Consider the following 21,972-nt stretch of genomic DNA (forward strand, 5'->3'; position numbering starts at 1 on the left):
ATACTGTGCATTGAAACTCGTCATGTTTGTGTACCAATTATAGTTGATATTTATTTTTCTCGAAAGCTTTGATTTGATGTATTGTATTCTGTGGCCCGATATAACCGTAATATTTTTCTTTGCATGCTATGTTTGAAATACTGTTGACATTTCTTTGATCACTGCAATTTTTGATAAGCGGTTGACAGTTATCGCCTCCAGCAACACCAGCAATCGTGATAATGATCGAATGGAAAAAACCGAATCCAAAACAGGTTTTATCGCAAAATTGATTGGACGAATTTAGTTTAAGCTTTTTTTTTTACAAGAATTTTTTCAAAATCTATTCAGATGCAATTTGAAACATGTTCATTCATATCAATTTTTAGAAAATATTTTATAAAATTTTAATTGACAGTTATGTTATTATTCCAATTAAATTTTAACACTAAAATAATGTGCGATAAAAGATTTAATTTATTAAGAATTCGCGCAAAATCAATAAAAATCTAGATTGTAAAAATAATTGCTGTCTCTCTCTCTCTCTCTCTCTCTCTCTATATATATATATATATATATACATAATGCGAATTAAGAAGAAAATATCATACGATAACAAGTTAATTATCGCACGAGGGGAATAAAACCTTGATCTCGAGCAGAGTCGATCATATCGTTCGTCCTTCGTTTCTCGCGCGATACGTTTCGTCGGCTTTAACAAATAGCTTTTGCCCGTAAGATCGACCATCCCGAACTCGTCGCTTTTCTCTCCCGTTCTTTTCCGCTCGCAGATAAATTTATCGAGGACGTATTCGTTTCGGCCAATTATCCAATTAAGTGCCTACGCGATCGATTAATCGCCTGCGCGTCTTTGCTTTGTAAAAAGCGTCGGGCGTCAAGAGCAGCATCGTTGATTGGCTGACCACCAACGCATTATGCGCGACATATTCGTCGTCCCGGACGTGCGTATTGCCCGGATGATAATAATAATGATGATGATGATGATGATGATGATGATGATGCGGATTATCGACGATGAAGTATCGCGCGCGTCGTGCACGCCGTCAACCCCACGCTGTGAATTATCGGCGAGAGAGACTCTCGCCTCTCTCGGGACTCGGGACTCGGGACGCGAATCGAGGTACAATCGCCGTTCTTGCTATCGAACGCGTAAACGGATGTCCTGCGATATCCGCGTGCAGTATTATACGTGGCAGATTCTGCAGCATCCCGCATCCGTGCGCATCTCGTTTCCCTCCATCCCCTCTTACCCCGCCGGCCAGATTGCAGCAGCAAATGCGATTTCAGCACCGATCGGCGCGTCGTCATCGTCGCCTAATACGGTCGACGATTAGATTTTCATCGAGATTTGACGTCGCTTCGAAATCGCCGGCTGCGATGATGTCCAGACGCTGTTATCGATTTGACCCGTTCGTACGCAAGAGTTTCGCGGTCGCGAGAATGAGGCGACGATGGTCCGTCCGTCTTTTGAGATGTCGAACGCGATAAACGCCCACTGCACGATTGTCCGCCCGTTAGCGAGATGCATATTTCATAATTTACTTGAGGTATAAACGCAAATAATAATAAAGTAATTCGAATATACGTTTGTCAGAGATTTTATGGTTTTATGATGATGCAGGTTTAAACATTATACGTATAATTCTTTTTTTAGCTAACAATATCGACGTCTTTGAAAAGTATTATGTGTCAATATTATTCAAATATATAATAATTGGTGTTATTAAACTTACCGTTTTGCCGCGATAACCTGATTCCGATGATCGGCTCCAATGTTCATTCATAGATCTGTCAACAAAAGTATTAATAAAGAAATTAATACACATGATTGATAAATTAACGGAAAGTTTATTAAGAGTATCAACGCTTTAAAAAAAGGTCAGATGCTCAAAAAATGTAATATTATTAGCCTTTATTAATTTTTTCTATTCTCTCTTTTATTTCTACAAATATAACATCTTCTTTAAGTAATCTGGAAATTATGTGTAACAAATCAATAAATATAATCTCCGTATTCGATTAAATATGATTCTTGAAAATGGAAGACACTTAAATTGAAATGAAGCTTTCTGTCGCATATCTGCATGAGTAATATTTCATTTAAATATTTTTGCTCATCCTTGAGTTACTATTATAGAACTCGTAACAAAATCATGAAAGTTAAATAAAGATTTCAGCACGAGATGTGTGCTTTCTGAGCATCTCAAGATATTTTAAGTTTCAATTGTTCTGTTAATAGATTTTTATTTCACATGAAAACAGCAAACGAGAATTTAATTTTATACCACTATATATATATATATATATATATATATATATATATATATATATATATATATACAGTGTGCGTGTGTGTGTGTGTGTGTATGTGTGTTATGTATAAATAGGATTTTAAAAATCCTAAAAAGGAAGCAAAAACATTGTTTTCAATATTTTTACTAATTTTCTAAGCATTTCAAGATATTTTAAATTTAAATTTTTCTGTTAATATGAAGTAAAAATCTATATAAATTATAAATTTTTATTTCATTATGAAAACAATAAATAGGAATTTAAATTTATATCGCTATATATATGTGTTATATATAAATAAGATTTTAAAAATCCTAAAACTAGAAGCACAGATGCATTATTTCTTTAATATTTTTCCTACTCGCGGGAAGGTATGGTTTTAAAAAATACAACTAGGTCAGAAAAAATGTTTCTCGTGCTCTTTGTTCTTGCTTGACACAAAAAGCACCTTTGTACATCGAATATAAAAGGTATAAGGCTGAAGATGGTTATAAACAGAATACAAATATAACGCTACACATTTTTATATAAACAGATTGATACTTCCAAGAAGTGCACGTAGAGATTTTTGGCAATATTAAAAATTTCGTTCATATTATTACATGAATAATAATTTGTATCAAAGTATTTATGTTAAGGCCCCTTTTACAACATGTATATGCATCAATGATTAAACTAAGAATTGAACCTTTGCGGTCTATCTTTCTTTTTTCTCGCGCATCAATAGCAATCAAGGGATTATTAACTGACAGCGTCAAGCTGCGCTCAGGGACACTTTTTGCCGTGCAATCTTCCGTTGGCGTCGATCGTCGTCGTCGACTTAGCTTGCCCATCCATCGCAGGCGCATATAAAAGGACCGTAGTGGAACGCAGTCCGGAGCAGTGTAGCACGACGTATGTCCGGTCTCGTGCCTCTCGACGTCCTCCCCGAGTGATCGATCTCGCGTAACGCGTTATACGTACGTAAATATACATATAGAGCCGTTCCCTCACACGGCCGGCATACCGTGAGATCACCGTGAGTTCTCGGTTCACTGGCAACGCTATAAAAGATGTCGCAGCCGGAACAAGGTGGCAGTGCGCAGTGCGACAAGGATATGTCGGTGTCAAAGAGTAGCTCGATGTTGCGCCTGAATCAGGAGGGCCGTCGCGGCTCCGCCGACTGGCAGGACCAGGGCGACAGCGACTCGGAAGTCAGCGAGAACGATTTCCTCACCAAGGGCGCTTTCCTGCTCACCCCGAGCCACGAGTTGAGCATGGAGAAGGCCGCCACCATCTGCGAGAAGATGAACTTCCGGTGAGAACCACTTTGGCGAGCCATCACGGCTTGTCGTTCGACACGAAGATTTTCCTTCTGGATCTCGATAAGAAAGAGAGAGAGAGAGAGAGAGAGAGAGAGAGAGAGAGAGAGAGAGAGAGAGAGAGAGAGAGAGAGAGAGAGAGAGAGAGAGAGAGAATGCTGAAATAGGCGTTGTACTCTGATAATTATAACGAACGCTTGAAATGTCATCAGTGTTTTAATTACTTTATTTTGTATCCTGCGATTTCAAAAATTTACACTATTTTCATTGCAAAAAGATACACATGTACTTATACAAAATTTGAAGATAAGAAATATTTAGAATTCTTAGAAATTTTTAATTTGATCAAATCTTTAATATCACTTTTTAAATCGATCTATGATGGATGACTTTGTGCAAGGAGATATTTTCACTTTTTCCATGTTTTAAAATGAGATTAGTTGTCAAAGTGGCAAGATATATAAATATTAAATGAATTTATATTGTTGATTTATAAATATTAATGAATTTTTTATCAGAATTATATATAACGCTAAAATATTTATATGCGTGAATACCGGTTTATGGTAAAATTTTATTCTTACTGACTCATAACGTTTTTACTTAACTATATATAATGTGTAAGTTACTTTGACCTTCGCTTATTGTTAGTTTAATCCACAAGAGATCCTAAAGTGCTTCGTGCTCGAATCGAATCTAAAAGTAGTTAAGTCAGCTGGCGCGTCGCGCGAAGTAGTAGAAGCAGTAACAGGTCGGACAACAAATCCATTAAATCAACTACGTACTCCGGTGCGGTGTTGTATGGATGTGTTATGTACCTGAACTTTTTTGTGCATCGGCAACCAGCGCATGACAATGGCAGGAATTCACTCACAATTAACATCGCAAAGTCAAACAGAGTGAACTAACTTTTAACCACGGAATTATTCTAATATATATAGAATAAATATATATAGAAAATATTAATATATCTCATGCGTCGTCGAATTTCACGCCTGAAAATATATTTTCTCCCTAATTAATTTTTATATTAATTTTTATATTATAATTAAAACAACCTTTTGTTATATGATCTAGAGGCGCATTTTCTTTGACGAAAACCGCCACTGGCATTCTCTTCAAGTTCAGCAACATCGAAGACTTTCAGGCGGTGTATAAAAAGGGTTTTCACAAAGTGACAGGCGCTCGTTTCTACAAAAAGGTGAATACTTCGTTCCAATGAATTTTCACGCCTTAATTAGCTCTCTGCGCTTATTATAGATATTTTAATATCATTTTATAAATAAATAATGGCTGACAAAATAATTCTGGCGGCGCAGATAATTTAACGTATTACGCTGCTTTGAAACTTTTACATCTGGCGTTACCTTTCTAAAGCTAAAGTACCTGACACAGAGGAATGCTTTATAGTGCTTTTACAACTAATCTCAGGATCTGCATGGATTTTACCCTCGTGTAGTACAAATATATGTTGCGGATATACAACAAAGTATAAAGGGTTTACTTGCTTGAAAGTTAACGGGAATATCTTGACAGTAACTCGCTCGCGTAAGCAACCTATTTATATATTTATTCTAATTTGATTATTGCAATATCATAATATACGATACTATACATTCATTAAACGCTGCATTGCAGTGATTATTAAATATATTATACTTGTTTTATTTTTAGAATAAGATTCGCATATACTTTTGAAAAATATAATTTTGAAATTTTCGGAATAAATTTCATCAGGAATAAATGTGATAAATAATGTGCAATATAATTCGTAATATTTATAATATAGGTCGCTATACCGTGTAGACCGGCAAAGATCTTCACCGTCTATGTTCTCGACGTGCCTGAGGAATTGCCAGAGGACGATATTAGGCATGCTCTCTACAAATATCGATCTATCGTCGAAGTAACCAGGCTACCTCTGAATACGGGAACTGTTTGTGAGTCACGAGAATGCAAATGCTTCTATATTTCTCATACTGCCACTCTTTCCTAGGGAAAGTCTCTATATACATGTATATCGCGTAACGTGAAAATAGACTGCTCTCTTCTTTGAACAATTTTAACAGTACACATACATAATTTATACTTTAATATTTATAATATTAAATAACATTCAATATATAATTATATATTTCTGTAATATATTTGTATGCTTATTCATGTATACTTATACATGTTTATAGTTTGCATATATGTATATAACTAAAAATTTGAAAATTTTTCTCGATAACAGGATGTTTACTCAAATCTTGTAAAATTCCCTGATTTTATAGGTATTTTGTTCTAAATTCCAAGTAAAAAGCAAATAAAATAAAAAATGTATTGATTTATGCATGTAAATTCATTTGTGTAAAGGCATTAATGATGTCTTCTGTATGCACAATTAATTAATTATAGACGAGCAGAGATACAAACGTCTCACCTCGGTACTTATATATCTGGCATCTCAGACGATTTTGTATATAATAATATGTTTAATTAATATTTTAATAATTTTTACGCATACAACTTTTTGTGGAACTACTGTAGAATTTTAAAATAGCTTAAAATCTGATAAGAAATGCTAAAAATATCTTTTGACCTCTTAGTTTGTCCTGAGCTTTTTTTGTTTAATAAAAGCCAAAACTGTTTGTTTAATGTTCTATCAAGGATACTAAAACTATTAAAAATAAAGCCAGAATTCTCAACAATTAATGAATTTCCACAAAGTGAGACGCCAGTTTCACATACATGATTGACTGCTTACAGCGTGAGAGCAAAATTATTAAAAAGAGAATTTTAGAAAAATTCCCTGAAATCTCAATAAAATTCCATAAGATTTCCCCGATTTTTTTCAAGTACAAAAAAAAATTCCCAAGAATTTTAACTTTTTCATGTTTTTCATGTAGTTAGACACTCTGGATAATAGATTTATTTTGCAAAAAATATCCTAGGTTAAAGTACTCTCAAATATATAAAATATTCAACTTCTCAAACAATTATATCTTTTTTATATTTCGCGTAACGAGAAAGTTGTGCACACAATTGACATTATTTTTGGCATTATATTCTGCACACGTATTTAAAAGTGCTATTACTTTCTGCGTGATGCACGATGCATCGAGCTGCCTCAGCATGCAATAAAATGTGTTAAATAAATCAGTGAAGGCCATCAATGACAAGTTAAAGAGCGACGCGCAGAATCTCAACGAGCCGCCGACGATTTATACGGGGCCACCCGTTATAAGGGTTACCCTGGCCAACGTAGAAGAGACCTCGATGCTGCTGAGCCGTGGTTTGGATTTTTATGGGGCCACATATTTTCCCACCGAAACGCCCCATCCAGCCGCTCAACCCCTCGCCAAATACAAAAACAACAGGTGGGAAGTGAATTCTCTCGCTCATGCGACGCGAGTCGCGCGTGATTCATTGAACGACAAATTCGTAGCCGTGTTAAAAATTACGCGCGATATATGCCACCATATCGTCCCGGCCGATATTTATCGTCCGATATTCATTAATTATTGAGACAACGACAATATGGTATAATGGCCGTTGTTTAAACGTCCGTTAATATAGCTGTTATTAATTGTGCTATTTTAAAACTGCTGATATTGTACGAAATGATTTTTCAAAACGAAACAAATGATCCATTATGTATGATCGATATTCTCCGTTTTTTTTCTAATTATATCGCATATATTTTAACTTATGCTTTAGAATATAAAACTAAAAAAATGACATTATTACAATTATCATTACAATTTAAATTGTAATTTTCTGTAAAAAAAAAAAAAAATAATAAAATGACGACGACGCCATTACGTGTGATCCGCTCTTCCACTTGGCCGTAATATCTTTAATGGAACATTGCCAATAAAACACAAAAGGTTTGCGGGCATTAGGGGAAAACGGATCGTTTCAGAAAAAAAAGATAGGAAGAGCGGGCACCCCCTTTCACGTGTTTCGCCATTGCAGATGGATCGAGCTGGCGTCGATCGGCGCGGGACAAAGAGTGAGGGACCTACTTCCGGTCTTTGACAACGCAGGCTTCAACAAATTGCCACCTCCGGCGAGCCGTGTAATAAAACCGCAAAGAAACTGACACGTTCCCCCTTCCTCCCTTCCCGGCTGACACCCCGAATTCTTCGACGGCCGCCACCGCCGCCGCCACCACCGCGATCGATAGTGGCGGCGAATTGAGGGAGGACGCCATCGCGAGAACGACGCTACGACCTGAGGATGACGACGCTAACGCACACTAGCTCGATCGAAATTCAGAAAATGGCACGAGGATTCAATTCGAGCGATTTCAGCACGATTACCGATTTTAATTCTCCATCGATGCGACGTTCAAGAAAACGAGATCAGTCATTTATGCATTCAGAGATAATGCATGAGATAAAGTATAAGGAAAATTATATTTCTCGAATATTGAATGTGTGTATGTGTGTGTGTGCGTGTATGCATGGATAATTGAATGAAATTTTGATTTTCTATAGAAGGGCTATAAATAGATTAGAAAGATTTAATTATTGTACATATATCTCATCGTCTGTGAAAAATCTTTTAACCGACACAATTTTTCGGATCAAGAATTTTTAGGTCAAATGTAAATAATTTTTATTTTCATTTACATTTCACTTGAAAAAGACGAAAATTATTTATATTCACATCTTTCGCTTATAAAACATTAAATAAAATTTCAGAAAAATATTTCTTTCAAGTACACATTATTTAATAATATCTTATATATCAGATTTATTACAAATTTGACAAAAATAGATAAGAAAATTTATCTTTCTAATTACAATTTCAAAAAAAAATTATCTTTACAGAGATTAATTTAACTGTAGTTGGTATTACTCTCTGAGAGTTATATAAAAAAATCTAGTTAAAACAAAGTACAGCTATATACCTCTCAGATGCATGTGCGACCGATGGAGGGTCAAGCGTAATGTGCAAAGAGAAGCTGAATTATACGCTCGCGGATCGTAGAGCCATTTCTGGCCATGCACACGCGTAAGATACATCGTACCGTTTCACAGGTCGACGTGACTCCTTCTCCCTTTCTCCACATACACACACACACACACACACACACACACACACACACACACACACACACACACACACACACACACACACACACACACATACATACATATATATAACACACAGTGAAGGTTCCTATTTTTCCGCCGGCGGAAAGGTCAGCGCCGCCGTATCAAACGCAATATATATATATATATATATATATATATATATATATATATATGAAATTACTGTTCCTATCAGTCCCCTACTTTAACGTCAGTCACGCGAATAATATTATCTTAAAACACGCCAGATTGATTACACACGCCAGAAATTAATTCGCCAACGCGCTGATTAACAAGGTTCTCGCAGAGTAAAAGTAATCGAACGTCATACACGTGATTACTCAGGAAGATGAATCATGATGATTTACGGATTTTTGAAGTTGCTTAAAACGTTAACCTTGTTTGTTACATATTTTATTAAAAAGGATGTTTAATTTAATATAACTTGTTATCAATCATATATATTACTTTTCATTAATTAAAAAGAGAAAAAATATATTACACATTACGTACTTTTTATCGTACTGATAAATTTATAAATGTTAAACCTGCTAGATCGTAATAAAAGATCTTTAATTATAATACAGATTGATATGTACATGAGTACAAAATAGGTACTATTTTAACAGGACACTTATACAAAATATAAACTCCCTGTTAGAAGATTACAAATTTATTAATAATAATAATTAACACATTTAAATATATGTATGATGTTAATCTATTTTTGTAATAATTTATTAATTATTGCATATCGATTTTATGATGTTTAAATTTCTGATCGTTAGTATTTATTGTTTACTTGTAACTGTAAACAAATAATAAACAAATATATAATATCTTTAATTAAAAGTATGACATAAATTTTCAAATGCCTAAGTATATTAAATATTTTAAAAACTGTTAATATATACTCTTTAACTCTGGATTAAAACAAAATAAAATAAATATAGCTGAAAAGATTAACAAAAAAAGTTTTTATTAATATATTTTTATTATATATCTCAGTGTGGCTATAAACCTTCCAATCGCTCAAATCCATCCATCTAATATCCTTAAACAATATTTGCAAATATGTAAATGCAATATCAATAAATAGAAATAATAAGTATATTGGATTAGAAAGAAGCAAAAAAACATTTGTGAATGAATCCTAATAAATTGTACCATCATTCGAGTTTATATTAAAAAAATGTAAGTAATTAAGAAATTTGTGACATAAAAGATATTGAGTGTTAATGAGAGAATAAATTTATGAGGGAGGGCAGAAGGGGGAATATAACTTTTTGTTCTTTACTCGAGAATTTAGTTGCCGACATAAACGTCGCCGCGAGCTTTTTATTACTGAGCGGCAATTCAATAACGATGACATTTACTTTGCGTGCATGCGATGTACATGCGCTTATTAGGATATATATTATGCCACCCGCGCGTTACGTAACCGGTAATATATTCTGTTATATAAACGTTCCATTGCAATTACGTAATGCCCGCGTATGGATGGGACGTATCTACTTGATGACTTGATCGTGATATATGCAACCGTACTTCGCCATTCGCGTGAAAGCCATAACGATGTACATATATGTACCCTTATTACAATCCGTATTACAATATGTCGCGTACTTTGCGGTACGTTTATTTTAAAGATTTCTGTGTTATCGTCTTCTACGCAAGTGGCGAAACGAGATCGCAATAAGAATTTAAAAAAGATTGTAAAATTTTTCTTCCTTTCCTTCCCCCTCCTCTTTCTGTCTCGTAATTTGCATTAGGTGTACTTTAAGAATCAATCTTTCAACATTTTAGTATTTTTTTGAATATAAAATAACCATATATTTAAATTGTTATCCTTATTTCCTGTATAAAATAATAAGAGAAAAAATAAAAAAAATAAAAAAAGTGAAGATTGTACCTGTATCTTATAACATGGCACGAGCTTTGCTTTTGATTATTTTTACGAGTATGAGAAGAGTGCTCGTCGCTTTTAACAAAAAAAAGGAGAGACTTTATCAGGAAAAGAGCTTGTGGAAAGAGAGAAACTTGGTCGCGATGAGTGGTGGTCACAAGAGGGTATAAGTAATTCTCCGAGAATGCTATTACGTCCTGCTGCGCCTTCGCTCGAGGGACGAGGGCTATTTCAACGCGTAATATGAGAGAGGGTGGATATGGGAGGTGGTAAATGTCAGCTATGTATGAAAGAGAGTGCCGCCATAAGAGAGCGAACGTGGCGCGGACAGAGCCGGGTTATCCGCCATCGCGCAGGGGTTGGGGCACGGGGGTTATGTGCCACCGTGGCACAAGAAGCTCGGGGGACCGGCGATAAATTGTGTGCGTCTTCTGAAAAAATCTCAGGTAACTTAAAATATTGTACGGTTTTTTGTCCTAAACATATGAGAGAAAACACGACCGCAAGCGAGGGAATACCGAGAGTTGAGCGGCGTTATTCGCTGTTTGCGGGTTACAAGCTAAAAGATGGCCAATGTCTTCTATGTCTCTCACATAATTTCACGCAATATAGATGTAATGAGTTGCACCGCAATGTATTTATAATTAAATATAAATATAATTAAAAGATATTTATATAATGGTAATATATAGTAAGATTTAATTAAGTATAAAAAATAAATAATATGGTTTAATCAAATTATGCACATCTTGTAATGAAATAATGCAATACAATATAAATATTGTAATATACATTTAATTTATTTAGTGTATTAATAATTCTCAGTATATTTTTTATAAATTTTCTTTAATATTCTTCAAAATTTATTTTAATTAAAATATAACGGTGTATAATAAATATATTTTGTTATTTATAAATTATAAAACTTATAAAACCCAAATGCAAGGAAGGATTGCGCAAAAACGACGTTATCCTCCAAATGTACTGTGTGAAAAATACGCGCGACGGCAACTGCCGCCAATTTACCCACTCCAAATTTTGACGCAACGCGGCGGATTTTTAGGACGAGTTAAAGTGAGAAACCTAGTTTTGTTAATGGCCGTAACTTTATTCCAGAGGATGAAGCCCGAGCGGCCGAGCTTTGCTCACCAACAAGTGCCATTATCACCGCCTCTCGACTTTGTAACCATAGACTAATTTCACTTGAAGAGTGACCCAGACAATTAACCGGTTTTTTTTTAGTTCTCGTCTCCGCAAATTCCAATTTTGCGAGCGAAGAAATTTCCGAAAGTTAAACGCGACGCGTAATTGCGTTTTCCCTGTGGTGACTACGAAAAAATACATGGTCACACGATTGCTAAGACTTTCATCGAACATAATTTATAGTCTATTCATCTGTATCTACTTAACAAAAATCAAAGATTTTGATCATAAATTAAATTAATTCACTCATTAATTTATTCCCCCCCCCCCCCCACAAGAGCATATTAAGTTGCACTTAAATTGCGAAGCATCAGTAAAGAATTAAAAATATTGTAGATGCAATAGAGCTGAAGAATTAGTCGTTCAGTTTAAGGACTTTATAATATATAATATATTGGTTTCAATGACTCGTACTGATTTCGCTATCTACTGTAAGTCTCTAATCATTAAGATTACTTTTATTTTACAATTAAAAATAATATTAAAGAGATTATCGAAAGTCTAGTCAATTCTTTAGTTTCTTGATAAAAAGTTGCAAGTCAATTTCTTGCACAAATATATTAAATATTATCAAAATACATTTTATTTCCTTTCCAAGGAGCGTGTTAATAAAGCACGGTAAAACGTTTACATTGTATATTTACGTTTAATTACGTTTTTTTTACATTGAAAATTTAATTAAGAACAAATTCAACTTTAGAGTTATTATTAATAATAGCTAAATATAAATAGAAAGATTTTAAGTAAAAAACATCGTGATATATAAATATTGTGATATATTAATTAATGATTTTAATTTAGAAATATGAGAGATAAAATATTCCGTCCAAATTTTGTAATATTTATGAAATATTTCACGGTGACAACAACTTTTTTTCTTAACTTGTCACACAACCTTCAGCCTTATTTTGTACGGCGAATACTGTGTCAATGCGCGATTGTAGTACACGTATAAATTTTGTTAGTATTTTGTTAACATTCACGTGACAAGACTCGAACAAGCAGATTAGAGTATGAGCTTACTCCGTACATTGTCACGTTATTTTTTAAAAGGAAAATGCGATTGATTAATTTTTGCGTTAAATAACATGTCAAATGCGATAGCTATTTCTCAAAACATATATTTATTTGTAAATAAGAATTTAAACAATAAAAAATGAAAATGATAAATTATAATATTTAAGAGCAAGATTTTATCTGTAAATATATGTTTAAAATCAATACATATATATCACGCATCGCGTTATCAATTTTTCGCCTATTTAAGTATAATACGCATTTTCGGGCTGAAAGCACGAAATAAAATAACACACGAATCATTGGATCGAATAATTCAAGTAAAAGCATAATATTGTTCATGATATAATAAAACACGATATCGTTTAATAACAATAAAATATATTTTATATTCGTGCATATCTTAAAATTTATACTCACGCAAATTGTTAACAGAGTGATAATATCACATTCGGCAAAATTTTAATTGTAACTCTTACATTGTTATAATACAAGCTAATAATCGTTCTAAAATAAAAGCATATAATATTTGTTAGCACCAGATGTAACATCGTATTTCCACGAGATTTTCATTTTACATAAATATGGTGTCAGTGTGGCATTCATGCTGTGCTTCTCAGTGATATCAATATCAATTAAAATAATTGTGATGTCAGTGTTTTTGTTATTATTCATATTAATCAACTGTTAATATTTATATAACAATTCAATTCTTTACTGTCATTTTTTAAAAAAAGAGTTTATAATTTTTAAATCAATCGACTGCAAATTATTTAATCGATGCTATTTGAATCCGAATAAAAATTGCAATATATGCACTTGGAAAAGTAAGACATGACGGTTTATTCGAGTGAAAATGCGGTAACTTGGCCGACTCGAAATCACTGTTGAGTCGGCTCGTTCGCCGGAACAGGGAAGCGTGTCGAATCGATTAAAAATGTATGCGGAACGTGTGCTAAGCAGCAGATAGGCTTTGGAGAAAAGGTCTCGGGGGATCACCTCGAGCGTACGAGAGAGGGAGACGTTCGTTTATCAAGCAGTCGAGGAGGGAATCGATCGAAGGATCGAGAATGGGCTTACTATCAGGCAAGCTCGAATATTACAAGCAACGAAAGGGATAGAGAAGGAGATAAAGATAAATAGATAAAGCCAGAGAGAGAGAGAGAGAGAGAGAGAGAGAGAGAGAGAGAGAGAGAGAGAGAGAGAGAGAGAGAGAGAGAGAGAGAGAGAGAGAGAGAGAGAGAGAGAGAGAGAGAGAGAGAGAGAGAGAGAGAGAGAGAGAGAGAGAGGCAACATCGAAACGCCTGGTAAGCATCTCTGAAGGACCATTCCCTTGAAGCTTGTGCGTTCCTAATCGCATCCAAGTCATCTATATTATTACGAAGCTCCTGCGCATAACCCCCTGAACGCGCTATAGATATGTGGATGCAAAGGTCCCAACACCGATCGGTCCCCCCTCGCCTCTTTACTGCATCGATTGAGCATCCTCCTCCGACTCTTATTACCTATGGCAAAATTTTCTCTCTCTTTCTCTCTCTGTCTTTTCTCTTCTCTCGTTATGTGCTCTGCTTCGACGTTCTGCAGGCTTCCGCGCACATGTTCTTGCAGAAACGCGCAGAAATTACCAGCTGTAATTTTCAACGTAGCCTCAATCGTCGATCTTTAGGCAATATTTCAAGATTCAGGTCGGCAAAAATGCTTTAACATACTATCCTGAACCATTTTCCCCAATTTCTCTCAACACAGATTTTCCCAATATGAATCTTTTATACGATGCCAACACATTCGGAATACGTGCGATAATATTTTTATTAGAAACAACTTATTTTCCATGTAGGAATTTCCACGCAAATGTATCTGAAAAGCTGCGTGCAAAATGTGTTTGTTCAATAGCACAGATGGAGATTATTTGTTGTGTTAACTAAATTAAACTGAAATATCTACATACCGTTCATAGCGAAAATAATGGGGATTAAAAGAGAGAAAGGACGAGCAGATTTTCCGCATCAACGTCGGACAATAATCGATACCGCTCGCCGTCTACCATGCACCGTCGCACCTGCGTTTTTATTACATTGTAGTTGGCGTCGAGTTTAATTAGAGGCTCCACGGGTGGTAACCAAGCAATCTATCTGTAATGTCCCGCGGCGTCAACTCTCGTTTTCTTCCCATCGGTCGACTAATTAAATAAATATAGGACACGCAATGCACGCACGTAGTGTTTTCCGATCGATATCGAGTTTCAAGCTCATCTAATGTGTCTATGAGCAGGAATGGTGCACAGAAACAAAAGACCGCTGTCAGCACAAATAAAAAATCAGTCCGATGAGAAATGAGAGACGGAGTATACGAAAAAGAAAAAGAACGAGAAATGTACTTAATTAAGAATATTTGTTCTGTAATCAGAGAAAGAATGTAAGAAGAAAGCTGTTAAGCCCGTTTAATGGTCGTTAATGTAGTGGTTTCGCAAAAAAATCTTCTCATTATTCGAATAAATTCGTGTAAATTTGTAAGTCAACGCTCGGAGTTTTATTCTCATAATGTTGTAGTATATTTAAAATTAATTATGAATAATGGCTTTAAAATAATAACTAAATTATGAACAAACAAATTTAAAGTATAGCCGCAATTTTTTATACATCAGAAATGAAAAGAATCTATCTCTTGTATATATATATATATATATATATATATATATATAATATGTATTATAGATTATACATTTATATGTATATATTAATATATACATTTATCTACAATTTGCATTAACATCTAACAAAGATATTAACATCTATAAAAATATTACTAAACTTGCGGAATAAAAGCTCATCTTTCAATTAATTATCTATCTGAAATGCGTAAATCGTTGGTCCTTAAAACGATGAATTTTTAAACGCACTCTTTCCATCCGTCCCCTCTGTCTCATTGGCTTCTTAGCTCGCGTGGAAGACTATTATTATACCCAACTTTCAAAGTGCAGCTTTCGTCGCGCGCGATTCCACCAGGGTAAATAAGAACAAAAAAAACTTGGAAAGAGAGACCGGCAAAATGTGCAAAGAACCAAAGAAAAAGGATGAGATTAGACGAGAAGAGTCGCGCGAGAAAGTAAGGCGAGTGCGGGAAAAACAAGGATAAGGAAAAAGTGAAGAAAAAGATGAGAAGACGAAGAGGAGAAAAGGAAGGAGGTCAGGGAGAGCGTCCCTGGGATAAATATTAAAATGTAAAGTTCCCAGTAAATTAATCGCGTTAACGTCAGAGCATTTTCTCGCGTCCATTCCCTATCTCTCTCTCTCTCTCTCTCTCTCTCTTTCTCTTCCTCCTCTACGAGTCCCTCTTCCTTCAGCCTCCTCCCCGGTTGACCATTCCATTTCTCTTTCTTTCCCTTTCTATCTCCGTCTCTTCTCTCATCTCACGCCAAGCAGTGCACGGTTCAACTCCGTGCTCAGTTGCTCCTGAATATTCATTAATCTCGCTTTCTTCTCCGTCGGAAATGCGCGTCTCGGGCGAAATATAAAAAAAAAAAGGAACGTAAATCTACTTTTCGCGCCGGTCGCCAGGTCTCCGTCTCGGCAGCTCCCGACGTCTTCCGGCGTCGCAACGCCGTCGTGCCGGGTACGGAACGGCCGCGTCGCCGTTGCATGATTGCCATAACGAAATTCTCGACGCGTTCCGCGATATCAACGCGAAAGCTGGATTTACGGTGGATACGTGTGCGACGTGTGGCGAAATCGCGTTCGGAGTCGTCGCGTGGAATTTACATGCTCATTAAAGAAATGAAGTTCCTGGTTTACGATCTAGTTTAAACGAGACGCCAGGATGGCACATTCGCTGACTAACCGCGGACTTTAAAACCGCCGGCAATGGAAGAGATAAATGAGACACGGGATATGCTTGTGAACGACAAAATGAAATTAAATGACTGTACGAAACACGCGTATTCTTTAACTTATGTAATTCGCAGTAAAGCGAAAGAAATCTCTATTCACATGTGCGGATTCTTCTACGAATATAATACAGATTCCTGTTTGTCTGAAATTTATATAATAAGAAAGGTTGAATGTTATTGACCTTGCGATTTTAATTTTCCAATAGAAGAAAACGAGATTCGAGATTTTTGTCAGTCTGCAATTAGTCTCTCATTAAAAGTGTACAAAATTTTTTTGCCAGTTTCGCGAAAAATATCGAGATTAAATAATTCGAACCCGTTACTACGATGTACAATCAGTATATGTTAGCAAGAATGTCTCGACTACACCGCAAGTCTGCCGCGAGTGAGTCTCGTCGCGGTTTCTTCGTCGCGGCCGATTTACCGCAAATGGTTGGCCGCCGACCATTCCGGCCTCTTCAACCGCCAACTGTTCCAACGAGACATAATATTATCGCTGTGTTAAGTGCATCTACAGAAGTGTTTGGCCGCGCGAGCTTCCACCTTGGTCCCTGCGCGCTTGTGTGTTGACATAAGGAACACGCGCGAAATGTTGAAGATCGTACATGTACGCGAGATAAACTCTGTCGCATCCCTCTCACGTAATCGTTTTAAATCCTCTAAAAACAATCATGTATTTTAATTTACGACAAAGAAACATAAATTAAAAGATTCAGCTCTTTACACATACACACACCATGTCTTTAGAGAAATTATATGTCAAAGGTTTTTTGTAAAATTCAATCTTTTTGTCAAGAGAAAACTTAATCTTTTTATAAAATACTAAAGTTTTGTAGAACGATAAGGCTTTTTGTACAAAATTAATTTACAAAGAACTATAAGATATATATAAATATATCAAGATATATAGACTGATTTTGAAAACTCTGATTTATACATAACAATCTAAATATTTATTTCTAATTGTGCTTAAAAAAATGTTTACTAAAAAAAATCAAAAGTATGTTAATCTATTTTCTTAAAACCACCAATTCTAAATTCGAAAATTGAGGAAAAATGAAAGTGATTTTTGTAATATTTTATATATTTATTTTACGTACACACATGTGCGCTAATAGCTTTGGATTACGATCAGCCAGCACGAGGAACGGCATGTGTCACATTTATGAAATCGGGATTGAAATTTATTCAGCGCGAGATAAAGAGAAGTTCATTATGAGGGAGGGCTTTGTTACTGCCCTCCCCAATTATGACAGCCTTTGTCGTCAAGTTTGTTAAAAGCCTGATCACGCACGCGTGCCGTTAATGCGACGACAATGCTGATCCCGAATGGGGTTAATTCGATACACATTACTTATCGCAATTTACGTTGATCGGTCGGAAATTTGAGAGATTGCGTACAATCGGACTATGTCATGAAGAGAAATATCATATATCTTTAATTACGTAATAACAATGGCATGTTTGAGATAAAGATCCCGTGGAAAAAACAATTAAAAATAATCGAGAAATTGTGTTCAAAATTTATCATTGAAATTATTTTCAAAATTATAGTCTCTTAACAAATTAATTTGTTGTAATTTTTTTTTCTCTAGATGTCACGAGTCTTTGTTGTTTATATTATTATGTTATGCTTATTAATTACATTTTATATTGTATATTCCATTTCGTTATATTTCATATTCCATAAAATATTCATACAATATTAACTTTTTCTAATAATTCAATCAGACTTTTATTTTTAAAAGTTTGCTGACCAAAGAAGTAATGGCAGAGAGAAAAAGAGAGAAAGAAAGCTATACGAGTATATCCGATTGACGTTACTTCATTTCCATTATATTCACGCTACAGAGAAAATAGCATTAAAAGCGCTGTCCAAAGCACGCCGGAGCAGCGTAAAACGCATCGAACACAGGTAGGTGACCGGCACAGTAAAAAAGTGATTATGTACGCGCGGTCGTGTACCGCGCTATCGCATCCCCTTCGGAATTCACCCTATATACATACACATACATACTTCCGTAGGAACATCGGCACGTATGCAAATCGTGTGCTAACGTTTAAATCGCATCGTGCATCCGCACACTACACTATTTCCTTCATGAGAGAGAGAGAGAGAGAGAGAGAGAGAGAGAAGGGGGAGAAAAAAAAGAGAAGGAGAATAACGAGAGGGGTGTCGGTCGGGGGAGGAAACGAGATAGGCAAAGGGTAGCAAATGAGGGGATTCCGCGGGTAACTCGATACACCGCCGTCGTCATATTTTTTATACACGGAACGCTGAAACGAAACACTTAAAACGCGGTGGCGTCGGAGGCGGAGAGACGATGTATATACGCGTTATTACATTTACGCGATAGATCACCGCTAATTGCGGTGTACACCGAGAACGGCGGCTGCTCGTAACTTACGCAGTCCAGTTACGAGCTTGCGAAAGCTGCGCGAGTATCGGGATACGCTAATCTACGAAAATTATTCGTGAAATTTATTTTTTATACCATCTCCCACCTTCTTTCTCTCTCCCTCCTGCCTTTGTTGATTTACAAATAACCATTATTACGCCGTTTACTTTGGCACGTAATGGAATTTCGTTTGCAATCGTTGCACGAAAAAGCTGGCATCCCGATGATTTCTGTTATTTCGCCCCCATTGTGGACGCAAAAATTTTGGCCGACTGATCGACGTTCGCAAACTTGCGCGAAAAGAGAATTTGGCATCGATGGATAATAAAACGTTACATATAGCGTAGGATAGACAGTTGAAATGGCTCGTTTCAGCATCGTCGGACGATGTGCATATGCAGTATATGTAGAACTGTTAAAGGGGAAAAAGAAAGCAGTGTGTGCGCCGCCAGTTTATATTTCCAAGAAACGCTTGAATATTTAAGACGTACATTTCGTAACATTGCAGATGTGCACCAAACGTGCTTGTGAAATGGAATAAATTATTGTAGTAGTAGGTCGTAGCTGTTTTTTGTATACTGTTACCTAGTAGAATCAAGACCTTATTACACGCGTGAGGGGTGATGTTTGTTCAATAAAACTAAATGCCGGGAATTTCTTTTAATGCACAGAATTCAATGGAAGAGCGAATCAATAGAATTACCGTATACTGCCATAGACTGAATAAACCGCGTTTATAGTATAAAGCGATAATGCTCGATTGCGACACATATTACGAAAGTTTCGATATGTTTATATATGTTGCGTGTCCGGCTCTAACAGGGGCAGTTATAGTACATATATGCTAAAAGTTTTGGCATGCACAGTGATTAGCTTTACATATTCATAAACCTTCCAATTTATCCGTGCGATCTGTCAATTTGAAAAAAACAAATTCGGGATAATAAAAAAATTCAACAAAAATTAATAAATCATGGTTTCATATAAGACCGGAGTTATCGTCATTTCTTTTACGTTTTAATTGATTCTTTTAATTAAAGAATAGAATTGACTTTTATATAATTAATTGAATTATTAAATTTTGCTTGGAATCTTTCAATATTCAGCTTTTGATATCTTTATGACTGCAGTCATCAAATTAAAATCGTATCATGATATTATAATAAAACGATGAGGAATTTTAATTTTATATCTTTTGAAATGCATGCAGTTAAAATTTCATATGATTTATATTTACGAAATATTACGAATGTTTAATAAACTGTAAAAGTTGAATAAAAAAATAAAAGAAATCGTCGATAAAGAATGATTCTTACATGTTTCGAATCGGTAAAGTCAGTCTCTCGCAAAGCTGCATTAATTGATAGTACAACCACAAGAAAGCGCTAGTACCTTGCATATTCAATGCGATTTGGCTCATATTTTTATTTTTCAATAATTTGAATCTAATTTAAAACGTATTTAAATTACATTCTTATTAAAATCTCGAGAAATAATTTATACAGCAAATTGCATGCATCTTAAAAATGTATGGTTTCTAAGAAATCAATGAAAAACTTTATCGATCCTCCTCATCTTCCTCACAAGAAATGAAAGGATACTCGAGATGCAAAATTTTCGAAAGGATAATAAGCAAAAGTGTTTAATTCTAAATTGCGTAATATACGAAAGGAAACAGGAGAATACGATTTACTATTGGCTGAGAGCCTTTGCTAATCGGGCTTAATGCAAGATTACAAGACGCATGTAATGCAGGAATCATCTCGATCCGCCGTACGCCTCTTATGCATAAAATTAACAACTTACAAGGGGATTTCGCCGGCTGAGTATACAATTGCACGAGGTATCAACGAGCTTTATTCGTGATGAACCAATTGAAGCTGCACGACTACGATTGTATGCGTGATAATATGCATTAAGCGGCCATGTCGGGATTTATACACAGACGAGATGAATAACAAGATGCAATGCGAGAGATGCAGAATCGAGCTCGCGAAACGAAGATTTGCTTAATTAGTCGAAATCGAATTATCGAAATATGAAGATTGCATATTAGTTCGAGAAAAACATCGTTAATTTTCTTGACCGTTATAAATAATTTTAATGATAATTTCTTTATTATATCTATTTTAATACTTATTTCATCAGACATATATAATAAGATAGGCAGATGTAATTAGAATGAAATTATGTTGTTTCAATCAATCAGCAAGAATGTCATAGCTTCTTGTCAAAAATATCTGACATTGCATATTAATTTAAGAAAAATATCGTTAATTTTCTTGAACGTTGTAAATAATTTTAATGATAATTTCTTTATTATATCTATTTTAATACTTATTTCATCAGACATATATGACAAGATATGCAAATGTAATTAGAATTAAATTGTGTCGTCCCAATCAATCACGATGAATCAGGAATGTCATAGCTTCTTGTCAAAAATATCTGATATTCTAATACACATCGATTTCTGTTCATTATAAACCATTGAAATATAATCGATCGAGTGACATTAGGACAAAGTAACGCGTTCAGCAGCGTAACAACGGCCAATCCAGAAGTGGGCTTTGTGGTAATTAACCAGTTGTTGTAATCCATCGTTAATTACGTGCGGATTCAGAGGAAAATAACGTGTGCGTCACGCAACAACGGGAACGATAATTATTCCGTGTTCCATCATGGACGCGCATGCAGCCGCGTGTCACGCGCGTACGCACATGGACGCATGTGATTAATTATCCCGTAGTCACAGTCGTCTTATGAGATCGCCGCCTACATTTGCGTCGTTCGATCATCTCTATCTGCGACAATGTTATTCGAGTGCACGGATAATTAGCCCCAAGAAATATGTGATATATATGAATATTATGAATTGAATAAT

The 21,972-nt window shown here is 35.3% G+C and overlaps 1 protein-coding gene and 1 long non-coding RNA gene across 3 annotated transcripts in view; one reads left to right on the top strand and one right to left on the bottom strand.

Moving 5' to 3' along the window:
* The window catches only part of LOC140665192 (uncharacterized), a 78,774-nt gene that overhangs the window by 37,303 nt on the left and 19,499 nt on the right, over window positions 1–21,972 (bottom strand). The window contains exon 2 of the long non-coding RNA XR_012046568.1: window positions 1,734–1,788. This is a non-coding gene — a long non-coding RNA (uncharacterized lncRNA). The remainder of the gene's footprint in view (window positions 1–1,733; window positions 1,789–21,972) is intronic.
* Window positions 3,153–8,674, top strand: LOC140665190 (uncharacterized). Of its 2 annotated transcripts, none has more exons than XM_072890982.1 (5): window positions 3,153–3,589; window positions 4,671–4,794; window positions 5,383–5,548; window positions 6,739–6,955; window positions 7,554–8,674. In XM_072890982.1, exons 1-5 carry the CDS (start codon window positions 3,345–3,347, stop codon window positions 7,678–7,680), a joined length of 879 nt encoding a protein of 292 aa, XP_072747083.1. In that variant the 5' UTR covers window positions 3,153–3,344; the 3' UTR covers window positions 7,681–8,674. The 2 variants fall into 2 exon arrangements, with proteins under 2 accessions (XP_072747083.1, XP_072747085.1); XM_072890984.1 differs by having other exon boundaries at window positions 3,155–3,589; window positions 5,383–5,533.

This window comes from Anoplolepis gracilipes, chromosome 4 (genome assembly GCF_047496725.1).
Source record: "Anoplolepis gracilipes chromosome 4, ASM4749672v1, whole genome shotgun sequence".
In the NCBI taxonomy this organism is placed as follows: Eukaryota; Metazoa; Arthropoda; class Insecta; order Hymenoptera; family Formicidae; genus Anoplolepis; species Anoplolepis gracilipes.

Coding starts and splice junctions, on each gene's coding strand:
- LOC140665190 (XM_072890982.1), top strand. CDS start 3,345: ATGTCGCAGCCGGAACAAGGTGGCAGTGCGCAGTGCGACAAGGATATG. Junction 4,795..5,382: donor GCGCTCGTTTCTACAAAAAG/GTGAATACTTCG, acceptor TTTATAATATAG/GTCGCTATACCGTGTAGACC. Junction 6,956..7,553: donor GCCAAATACAAAAACAACAG/GTGGGAAGTGAA, acceptor TCGCCATTGCAG/ATGGATCGAGCTGGCGTCGA.